At 41.4% G+C, this 12,097-nt stretch overlaps 1 protein-coding gene across 2 annotated transcripts in view; it reads right to left on the reverse strand.

The window, feature by feature from the left end:
- taf1b (TATA box binding protein (Tbp)-associated factor, RNA polymerase I, B) overlaps window positions 1-12,097 on the reverse strand; it is a 94,319-nt gene that overhangs the window by 16,775 nt on the left and 65,447 nt on the right. For both annotated transcript variants that reach the window (XM_043678043.2, XM_087977814.1), the window contains exons 10-11: window positions 3,177-3,354; window positions 3,033-3,079 (exon numbers count right to left, since the gene is read on the reverse strand). In XM_043678043.2, the coding sequence (XP_043533978.1) occupies window positions 3,033-3,079; window positions 3,177-3,354 (225 nt within the window). The remainder of the gene's footprint in view (window positions 1-3,032; window positions 3,080-3,176; window positions 3,355-12,097) is intronic.

The raw sequence follows: 12,097 nt of genomic DNA on the forward strand, positions 1-12,097 counted from the left end.
ATTTCCTGCTTTCTTGAATAGAGTGTCTATATTAGTAGTTTTCAAATCTGCTACCACACTTCCAAATTCTAATGAATTCAGAAAATTACAACCAATCCATCATCTCTGAAGCCACTTTTAAGACTTGAGTGCAAGGCGTCATTCCAAGTGACCTTGTCAGTTTTGAGTTCCATTCGTATTCCATTACTTTTTCTCCGGTGATAGCTATAGGTTCCTCCCCCCATCCCTTTTAATGGCCCCTTGATTTTCTGATATTCCTCTGATTGTTTTTGTGTGTCTTTAAGTGGCCAATTTATAATTAAGCAACTCCATGTGTTCCTTTTTCATTGTGTTTGTTAATAAACAAAGCCAACATTTACTTCCCATGGAGAAATAACTAGAGGACAAATCACCATAAGAATATGTGGCATTTACCATTGCAGAAAAGACTAATGCACAAAGATAATTCAAGATCGAATCACAATTACGAGACAACATTCTCTAGACTAGATGACTGCTGGATGCACTGGAGCTAAAAAGGACTGTCCAGGAGATCAGAGCTGAAAATGTGTTGCTGGAAAAGCGCAGCAGGTCAAGCATCCAAGGAGCAGGAGAATCAATGTTTCGGGCATGAGCCCTTCTTCAGGAAGGGCTTCAGTGAACCTGCTGCGCTTTTCCAGCAACACATTTTCAGCTCTGATCTCCAGCATCTGCAGTCCTCACTTTCTCCTGTCCAGGAGATCACAAAGGTTGTGACAAATTTTGCAATTCTCTTGAATCCAAAGAAAGATTCGCTATAATGCCTACTGAGAGTAAATGTTTCTTTGCAGGGTAGCACAGTTCTCATCTAACTGTGTTCCATTTTGGCAGCCCTCACCAAAGCAAACACATATCTATTGCATATGTTAGATATATCTCAATCACAGCAAGCAATATACATGCTCCTACCGGAGATGGAAAAATAACATAACACTTGTACCAAGGCCCCATATGCTCACAGAACAAAGTCTGTCTTTCATCTTTAAGTACATTGACTCACTCATGGTCCTAATTAATATCAATAATATGGAAAAGACTTTCCCCATCTTACTGCCCAGTCCGCAAGCACAATTCAAGTCAAGAACCAGGATGAAATATTGCTTTGAGTGAAAAAAACAAAGAGATGCCAACGAAACTGCATGCATGCTTTCCTCAGCAAGCAGCATTTAACCAAAACACACTGGCTTTAGAAAATGTGTATATGAATGTATATGTCCCAAGTACTAAGCCACTTACAATCCCACACTGCCTTGGATGAAGCAGCGATGAGTTGCCTTCTTGAACTGCTACAATCCTCGTGGTTTAGGGATACCCACACTGTTGTTAAGAGGAGAGTTCCAGGATTTTAACCCAATGACAGTGAAGGAATGACAACACTGTTCCAAATCAGGATAGTTTACAGCTTAGAGGGACACTTGCCAGTGGTGGTGTTTCAATATATCTGCTATCCATGACTTCCAGTTGATAGAGATCATGGGTTTAGATGGTACTGTCTAGGGAGACATGACATGTTGCTGTAGTGCACCTTGTAGATAGTCTACTACTGTCGCTATACATTGGTAGTGCAGAAATTGAATGGTCATGGACAGGAGTGCAAATTAAGCTGTCTGCTTGATCCTGGATGGTGTTGAGGTTTGTTGGAGCTGCACTCATCCAGTTATGGAGAGTATTCCATCACAATCTTGACTTGGCTTTACGGATGCTGGACAGGCTTTGCAAAGTCGGGTGGCCAGCAGTCCTAGCCTCTGACCTGCTCTTGTAGCCGCAGAATGCAGCTAAACCAATTAAGTTTCTTGTCAATGATATTACCAGGATGTTGATGGTGGAGAATTTAGTGATAGTAATGACACTGAAAGTCAAGGGACGATGGTTACATTTACATTTGTTGGAGATGAGTAAAAGGGTGAACATCAACATTATAATAAATTTGGCTATTGGAAAAGGCTGGAAGAGGAGAGAGAAGTGGCAAATCCTTTTCATTAAACTGGAAGGTATTCAGTGGTATTCCACAAGGTTCACTACTTAAGACCAGTGGTATTTTTGATACAAATTAATGACTGGATGCGGGAGTTAGCAGAGGAAAATAATAGACTTTAAAAGGACACAAAACAGGCTTGATAGAATGAGTGGTAGATGATAGATTTAACTGAACAGACAAGTGGGAGGAGGTACATTTTGGTAGAAAGGATGAGGAAAGATGATACATGCTAAATAGTACCATTTTAAAACAAATACAGGAACAGAGACATCTGGGAATGCTTGTGCACAAATAATTGAAAGTGGCAGGGCAGGTTAACAGACTAAATTAAATCCTGGGCTTAATAACTAGAGGCTCAGATTACAAAAGCCAGAAAGTTATACTAAATTCATATAAAACACTAGTTCAGCATGAGCTGGAGTATTATGCACAATTCTAAGCACCACACTTTGAATGATGTGAAATCTTTGAATAAAGCATCGAAGATATTTACCTAATAGTTCTATGGATGAGGGACTACATTACATGAAAATATTGGTAAAGCTGGGATTGCTTTCTGTGGAGCCAAAAAAGCGTCTTAGTAGTGATGTTTAAAGTCATAAAGTTGTAAATATGGAGAAATATTTACTAATGGCTTAAGAATCGATAATCAGAATGGAAAGATTTAATGTGTGGCAGTGGTGTCGTAAGGAGAACTTTTTAATGCAAAAGTGGGTGGATTTGAAATGTGCTGTCTCATTGGGTGTTCCATACAGATTCAACAATTGCTTTTAGCAAAGGAGAACTGCATAAATACTTAGAGAAGAAATATTTGGAAGATAGGTGAATAATGGAGCCGTTGGACTAACTGGCTTTCTTGTTGAAAGATAGAACAGATACCCTTTTCGACGCGACCTATAACTAAATAATGAAGTGCAGGAACTGTACAGCTAAGCTGCTCCATAGTTTTCAAATTAATTATAAAATCCCTTTCTCCATGATTACCCATAAAACTGGATTTAGATTTACATATTCTATAACAATCATAATTAAATACCTTCACTGTTTTGTTTGTTTATCTCTTTCGCTCTGTTAGATAGCAACCTGTTAATAATAAAAAAAATTACAAAACATTTAAAACACAAACAAACAGTGCTCCATACCATCTTCAATATTTAACTAGATACATCAAGTGACTTACCACTCATGTTTATCATTAAGAACAAACAGCAGTTTCAGGGCAACCACAATTACCGCTGCAGCCTGAACTTCATACTTGACCATTTTTGCTCTTCTAGACAATGGGTGATAAGTCAGAAAGTCCACTTCTCCGATACCCATTTTCTTCACCAATCTTCGTATCCAGATATGCATGTTCTCTGGTTTGGGATCACCAAACATAAATCAAGATAAGAAAAGAAACTCAACTTACTTAATTGGATAGTTATTTCAAATATTGTTTCAACTTATTGCTTTTCCTTAAAGTTACAATAAAAGTCTTAAAATGTCTTAATATTTGCAAACTTTCTTTGGAATAGGATTGGGGGTTGGGAGAGAAGAGAGATTACTTATCCTCCTTTATGCTTTTTTTAACCAGTTAAACTGGTTTGAGTATCAGTGTAATTACATGTTTCACCTGTATCAGCAATTCATGTTTAACTGAACAGTTTCAGAATAAACATGAAAAAGACGGCAAGATTTGTTTCCAGCTTTAGGCTAAACTGGTGCAGATCAGTTAGATTAGTTTGCATTGGCATATGAGGGCCAACCTTTCAGTATTAATGACTGTAAACAGTAATAAATGTAAACAAGATTGACTGGTGCCAACTAGCCTTAACAAGTGCAATGGAAGACATGACAAAGAATCTGCTGGAGAATGTGACACAGTAAAGTTGTATGGCTTACTATTATGGAGCTAACATTTTCACTCATCCACAACCATAAAAGATTTAAGAAGCTTATCCTCCTACATAATAAATGCTTGGTGTGCATCTTATCACGTGCATTTCAATGCACAAATATATACTTTTGTACAGACTGCATGAGTAGACAAGTATTGGTCTAGATGTAGAAGTGGTTTTTGACAGCAGTGAGCTGTCATTACTTCTCTAAAACTGTCTACAACATCAGGATTTAGCAAAGAGCCTGATTAATACAGAAATCGTAACTTTGCGATCTATTCCGTCATTAGTTGCATTGGGGCCACTATTGCTAAGCCGGCAACCAGTGAAATTGGTTATTTGGTGCAAATTTTCCCTTGTCTCTAGCAATGAAAAAACCCGCATTAAAAAAAAACTCTTGTTCAATCAGGTGAATTTTTTTTAGAAGAATGATCTAATCTGACCAATAGCTATTTGTGAATAACAGATCTAGCCCCTGAAAACAATTTTATATTTGTAATGCAATAAGTGTCACCATTAAGAATAAGCACTAGGTTTAATTCAATTTTTAAATACTATTTTAGAAACTTTCTACCTTCACTCCATGTTTACTTCCTCATCTTTGAATTACGTAAATGTTTAGAAAGAGATTATATTTTAGTGCTTTGCATTTCCTGATTGGTTTCTTTAATAATTCATTAATGTAATTGGTTGCTGGCATCCCAACAGTTTTACATGGTATCATAAAGCACGGAAACAGACCCTTCGGTCCAACTTGTCCATGCTGATCAGATAGCCTAAATAAATCTAGTCCCATATGCCAGCTTTTAGCCTATATTCCTCTAAACCCTTCCTATTTATATACCCACCAAGATGCGTTTTAAATGTTGTAATTCCACCAGCCTCCACCACTTCTTCTGGCAGACGACTACATGCATGCACCACTTGCTACATTAAAAAGTTGCCCCTTAGGTCCACTTTAAATCTACAGTAGGAATATTTTTCCACATTCTTTCAAGGGATGTGAGTGCTATTGCCAGGACCATTACTTGTTGCCCATCCCTAATTGCCTTTGAACTGAGCAACTTGCTAGATCATTTCAGAGGGCAGTTAAGAGTTAACCACATTGCTGTGGGTCTAGAGTCACATGTGGGCCTCACTAGGTAAGGATTTTCTTCCCTCAAGGAAATTAAGTGAATTAGATGGATCTCATAACAATCAATGATAATCGTTATGATCACCATTGCAAAGTAGTTTTATATTCCAGGTTGTATTCAAATTTCGCCAGCTACCATGGTGTGATCTAGAGCTATTTCACCAGAACATTAAGCAGTTTCTTAAAAAAGAATTGTTCATGGGATGTGGTCTTCGGTGGCTTGGCCAGCATTTATGGCCAACCCCCTAATTTACCTGGAACAGGTAGTGATTTTGAACTACTGCAATCCATGTGTCATAGGTAGATTCACTGTGCAGAAGAAAGTGCGTTCCGAAATTCTGAACCAGTGACAGTGAAGGAACAGAGATACAGTTCCAAGTCAGAGTGGTGTATACTTGCAAGGGGAGCTTGCACATAGTGGTGTTCCCATGCAACTGGTCCCCTTGTTCTTCTAGGGTGGCAGAAATCACTGGTTTGGAAAGTGCAATCAGCAGAGTCTTGGTGAATTACAGCAGTGCACCTTTTAGGTAAATACAGTGATTCCACTGTGCATCAATGGTAAAGGGAGTAAATGCCAAAGGCATTAGATGCAGGCTGTTTTGTCCTAAATGTCATTGGGTTGCTTGAGTGCTATTGGAGTTGCACTCATCTAGGTAAGTGGACAGGCATTGGTGACACTGCAGGCAGGTTTTCACCACAGAATTCCTAGACACTGACTTGTTCTTGTAACCAGAGTTATATGGCTTGGCCAGTTCAATTTCTATTAAATGGTGACACCCAGAATGCTGGTAAACCTAAAACTGGGTCACTGAAGTAGTGGTCCGGTAGCATTACTAATATAGCACCATCTCCCCCCGCCCTGGTGAAGGACCAGAGCTCCGAAAGCTTGTGATTTCAAATAAACCTGTTGGACTATAACCTGATGTCATGTGACTTCTGACATCTCCATGTTGGAAATTGCTATTTGACTATGCTGCATGGCGAGAGAGATAACTAAAATTCTGGCCCCAGAGATCAGTGGATTTCTGGCACATTTTTCTCGAAGTAAACAGCTGCTGACAGCAAACTCTAACCTGTGTTTTTAACTATTTCATACAAATCCTAATGGAAAGAACATTTAGGAAGGTTGGTATAATGATTAACCCATCTATTTGACTGAAATTACATCTGTTTTACACAGGATACCTGATGACAGTATTAAGAGGAGGAATAAATTATTGCAGATGCTGGAATCTATACTTAAAACAACAAATGCTGGAGATCACTGTGGGTCAGATAGCATCCATGGAGAGAGCAAGCTAACGTTGAGTACAGATGACTCTACATCAGAGCTGTTGGGAAGTGTGGAGGGGGCAGCATTTATGCTTTCATTTGGGAATAGGGAATGTGTGGAGAGAGAAAGGGTGTGTGTGGAGAGCTGGTGGAGAAAAGATGTTGATAATTCAGATAGTGATCGGAATGTGAGAATGGCAGAAGAATGGTGTGTCTACCTGCCAGATTTGAAAGGACAGACAGTCCCATTGAGGTATGGGGAGGGGGAAAGAGGACACAATAACAGAATGCAATAAGTAAAACCAAAAGACAGGGAAGAACTGGGAGTTGGTTCACAGTTTGAAGGTGTTGAACTCAAGATTATGCTCAGAAGTGTAAAGTGCCTAGTCTGAAGCAGAGATGTTGTTCCTCCATTTTGAGCTGTGATTCACTGGAACACTGCAGCATGATGAGGACAGACATGTGGGTATGTGAGCATGATGCTGTGTTAAAATGACCGGCTATGGGAATGTTGCTGTCATGCTTACGCACGGACTGGAGGTGTTCCACAAAACAGTCACTCAGTCTGTGTTTGGTTTCTCCAATGTAGAGTAGGCCATATTAGGTATAGCGAGTACAATGCACAAGATTGGAGGAGGTGGTCCAGGTGAAATGCTACTTCACCTGGAAAGACTGTTTAGGCCCTTGGGTGGTGAACAGGGAGGAGGTGAAGGGGCAGATGTTGCACCTTCTGCCATTCTCACATTCCGATCACTTAATCTGAACTATTGATGTCTTTTTCCACCAGCTCCCTACACCCACTACCCCCACAGCACTCCCATACCACCAAACCCCCAACAAACTACAGAGGAAGTTCAATTATCTGAACTAGATGAGCAGGCACTATTTCGTTCAGATAATTGATTATTTGGTTAATCGATTAAAAGCCTTTCCTCTGGGGCTCAGAATTTTTTTAAAGTCTGTTCCCCATTCAGGAGACGAGGCAGCAGCACACCGCACATGAACCCCACTCCCACAACCCCGTTCAACGCCGCCCGCGCCCCAACCTCGTCCAACACTGCCCCCGCCCTCGCCCCCAAACCTGTCCAACAACTCCCACGCCCCACCCAGTACAACACCACCCCCCCGCCCACTCTCCGGGGCAGCCAGACTGGACACCAACAACAAGGCTGCTGCTGCTACCTTTAAGTCTCCAAATAGCGCACACATACAGCCACAGCCCCACAACTTTTTACTGCAACGTTTTGACAGGTTCCACTTTTACCCTGTACAGGACAATGTTGGAGAGATCATCTGGGGAAGGGGAGTTTAGGGTACACACCTCTGTAGAACTCCAGGGAAAGTTTGGGGGCAGAGGGAGAGAGAGAGAGACAGCAGGGGGTCAAGTCATTTGTAGACAGTGCCTGCTTAATCATTGCAAACAAAAGACACATTCAGGGTTAGAAACAAGTCTTTGATGTAATGTTTCTATTGGGACCTTGAGATCTCCTTCGGATAAACTGATATTCAGATAATCGAGGTTCCTCTGTTGCGTGGGGTGAAAGTAGGACTAGAATCTCTACAGCCTATTAGGACTAGAATCTCTACAGTGTAGAAACAGGGCATTTAGCTCAGCAAGTCCACACGATCCTCCGAAGAGTTTCCCACCCAGACGCATTCCCCTACCCCATGGGCAATTTAGTACGGCCAACCCATCTAACCTGCACAACTTTGGACTGTGGGAGGAAACCGGACCACCCGGAGGAAAACGGCTGAGGATCCTGGGATAGTATTCATTAGAGTTTAGAAGGTTGAAGGGAGATCTAACAGAAACCTACAAGATAATGCATAGCGTAAAAAGGGTGGACGCTGGAAATTTGTTTCCATTAGGCGGGGATACTTGGACCTGTGAGCACAGCCTTAGAATTAGAGGGGGTCAAGTTAAAACGGAAATGAAGAGACATTTCTTCAGCCAGAGAGTGGTGGGGCTATGGAATTTATTGCCTCGGAGCACAGTGGAGACTGGGACATTAAATGTCTTCAAGGCAGAGATCGATAAATTCTTAATCTCGCAAGGAATTAAGGAATACGGGGAGAGTGCGGGTGAGTAGCAGTGAAATGTCCATCAGCCATGACTGAATGGCGGAGTGGACTCGATGGGCCGAATGGCCTTACTTCCACTCCTGTGTCTTATGATTGAAATAAAACATGCACAACTTAAAAAAAAAACATATTCTGCAAAGAGATATGGGGCTTAACTTGAGTATCAGTTGTGTTACCAGCCAGACAAAATGACAATTTAGTTTGCTGTGGTCTCTGCTCACAACAATCTCTTTTCTACATTGAAGAGACTAAACAATCCCTGGGTGACTAATTCATGGAACATTTCAAGTTTCCAGGTGCCCATAATTTTAGCTCTCTGCCCCTCTTACTCTCACCTGTCCCCACCTCCTGAAATGTTTCAGTGGAGCTCAATAGAAATTTGAATAATAGAACTTCAACTTTCGATTTAGATGGAGGACGGGAAAAATTTCTGCCTGTAAGAGCTGCTCCTTTTTTTTGAGGTATTTTAGATGTTGGAGGTGATTTCCTCGAATTCCAGGAGCAGCAATTCTGTTTTATATGCTGTTGCATTGTTTTGGAACTTTGGGAAAAAAAAGTCAAAACAACAGCAGTTTAAAAGGGAGAAGAGCAGACAAAGGAAGCACATAGTGAGGTCAGTGCAGGAGAGAGAGAGAGAGAGAGAGAACCTGCACAGTTACTGCCTTTGCTGTTTGAATTCGTGTATCGCTGGACATCGGAGTGCATCTGGGAAAATTAACAAACAGTGAAATTCACAACTAATCTTGGAGGAACCGTTGGGCAAAGTTCACAGCACAGAATCAGATAAGTTAATTGTTGTTTAAGTCTGTCCTAGAGAAAGGCTGCAGTAGTGAATATCATGTATTCTTTCTTGATTATATGTTTTTGGAGATAAGTCTCTTGATTAAACTTAAAATATAAGCCATAGCTATTAATTTAACCTGGGGCAGTGTTTGTAGAGGAATAAGACAATGTGATTCTCTGGGTCTGTAGATTGTGAAGGAGCAAAAATGGTCTTTACAGTGATATGTACTTCCTGTCAGATGTGGGAATTTAAAGAGAGTTTAAGGGCTACTGGGGATTATATCTGCCATATATGCTGTTGGATGCGAATCTTATCAGATCAAGTGGATCGGTTGGAGAGACAAAGTGAAGCGATGAGGAATTTGCAACAGCAACAGTATGTGATGGATGGCAGTTATAGAAAGGGGGGAAAGTCTCAGATATAGTCACATAGATGGGTTAACTCCAGGAAGGGTAAGAGAGGTAGGCAACTAGAGCAGGAGTCTTTTGTGGATATACCCATTTCAAACAGGTATGCTGTTTTGGAAAATGTAGGGGGTGATGGATTCTCAGGAGAACGTAGCACAAACAGCCAAGTTTCTGGTTTTGAGACTGGCTCTAATGCAACGAGGGGTACGTCGGCTTCCAAGAGATCAATTGTGTTAGGGGATTCTGTCGTCAGAAGAACAGACATTTCTGTGGCCAGCAGAGAAAAAGGAGAATGGTGTGTTGTTTCCCTGGTGTCATGATCAAGGATGTCTCAGAGAGGGTGCAGAATGTTCTCACGGGGGAAAGGAGCCAGCAGGAGGTCATTGTCCACATTGGAACCAATGACATTGGAAGGGAAAAGGTTGAGACTCTGAAGGGAGATTACAGAGAGTTAGGTAGAAATTTAAAAAGGAGGTCCTCAAGGGTAGTAATATCTGGATTACTCCCAGTGCTATGAGCTAGTGAGGACAGGAATAGGAGGATAGAGCAGATGAATGCATGGCTGAGGAGCTTGTGTATGGGAGAAGGATTCACATTTTTGGATCATTGGAATCTCTTTTGGGGTAGAAGTGACCTGTACAAGAAGGACGGATTGCACCTAAATTGGAAGGGCACTAATATACTGGCAGGGAAATTTGCTAGAACTGCTTGGGAGGATTTAAACTAGTAAGGTGGGGGGTGGGACCCAGGGAGATAGTGAGGAAAGAGATCGATCTGAGACAGGTACAGCTGAGAACAGACGTGAGTCAAACAGTTAAGGCAGGCAGGGACAAGGTAGGACTAATAATTTAAACTGCATTTATTTCAATGCAAGGGCCCAACAGGGAAGGCAGATGAACTCAGGGCATGGTTAGGAACATGGGACAGGGATATCATAGTAATTACGGAAACATGGCTCAGGGATAGGCAGGACTGGCAGCTGAATGTTCCAGGATACAAATGCTACAGGAAGGATAGAAAGGGAGGCAAAAGAGGAGGGGGAGTGGCATTTTTGATAAGGGATAGCATTACAGCTGTGCTAAGGGAGGATATTCCTGGAAATACATCAAGGGAAGTTATTTGGGAGAAACTGAGAAATAAGAAAGGGATGATCACCTTATTGGGATTGTATTATAGACCCCCCCCCCCCCCCAATAGTCAGAGGGAAATTGAGAAAGAAACTTGTAAGTAGATCTCAGCTATCTGTAAGAATAATATGGTAGTTATGGTAGGGGATTTTAACTTTCCAAACATCGACTGGGACTGCCATAGTGTTAAAGGTTTAGATGGATAGGAATTTCTTAAGTGTGTATAAGACAATTTTCTGATTCAGTATGTGGACGTACCTACCAGAGAAGGTGCAAAACTTGACCTACTCTTGGGAAATAAGGCAGGGCAGGTGACTGAGGTGTCAGTGGGGGAGCACTTTGGGGCCAGCGACCATAACTGTATTAGATTTAAAATAGTGATGGAAAAGGATAGACTAGATCTAAAAGTTGAAGTTCTAAATTGGAGAAAGGCCAATTTTGATGGTATTCGGCAAGCACTTTCAAAAGCTGATCGGAAGCAGATGTTCGCAGGTAAAGGGACGGCTGGAAAATGGGAAGCCTTCAGAAATGAGATAGCAAGAATCCAGAGAAAGTATATTCTTGTCAGGGTGAAAGGGAAGGCTGGCAGGTATAGGGAATGCTGGATGACTAAAGAAATTGAGGGTTTGGTTAAGAAAAAGAAGGAAGCATATGTCAGGTACAGACAGGATAGATCAAGTGAATCCTTAGAAGAGTATAAAGAAAGTAGGAGTATACTGAAGGAAATCAGGAGGGCAAAACGGGGACATGAGATAGTTTTGGCAAATAGAATTAAGGAGAATCCAAAGGGTTTTTACAAATATATTAAGGACAAAAGGGTAACGAGGGAGAGAATAGGGCCCCTCAAAGATCAGCAAGGCGCCCTTTGTGTGGAGCAACAGAAAATGGGGGAGATACTAAATGAATATTTTGCATCAGTATTTACTGTGGAAAAGGATATGGGAAGTAGATGGTGACAAATTGCAAAATGTCCAGATTACAGAGGAGGAAGTGCTGGACGTCTTCAAACGGTTAAAGGTGGATAAATCCCCAGGACCTGATCAGGTGTACCCGAGAACTCTGTGGGAAGCTAGGGAAGTGATTGCTGGGCCTCTTGCTGAGATATTTGTATCATTGATAGTCACAGGTGAAGTGCTGGAAAACTGGAGGTTGGCAAACGTGGTGCCACTGATTAAGAAGGGTGGTAAGGACAAGCCAGAGAACTATAGACCAGTGAGCCTGACCTCGGTGGTGGGCAAGTTGTTGGAGGGAATCCTGAGGGACAGGATGTACATGTATTTGGAAAGGCAAGGACTGATTAGGGATAGTCAACATGGCTTTATGCGTGGGAAATCATAGCTCACAAACTTGATTGATTTTTTTGATGAAGTAACAAAGAAAATTGATGAGGGCAGAGCAGTAAATGTGATCTATA

The sequence above is a fragment of the Chiloscyllium plagiosum genome, unplaced genomic scaffold, assembly GCF_037043375.1.
Source record: "Chiloscyllium plagiosum isolate Xiang-an unplaced genomic scaffold, Cpla_swu_hap1 HiC_scaffold_3, whole genome shotgun sequence".
Classification (NCBI taxonomy): domain Eukaryota; kingdom Metazoa; phylum Chordata; class Chondrichthyes; order Orectolobiformes; family Hemiscylliidae; genus Chiloscyllium; species Chiloscyllium plagiosum.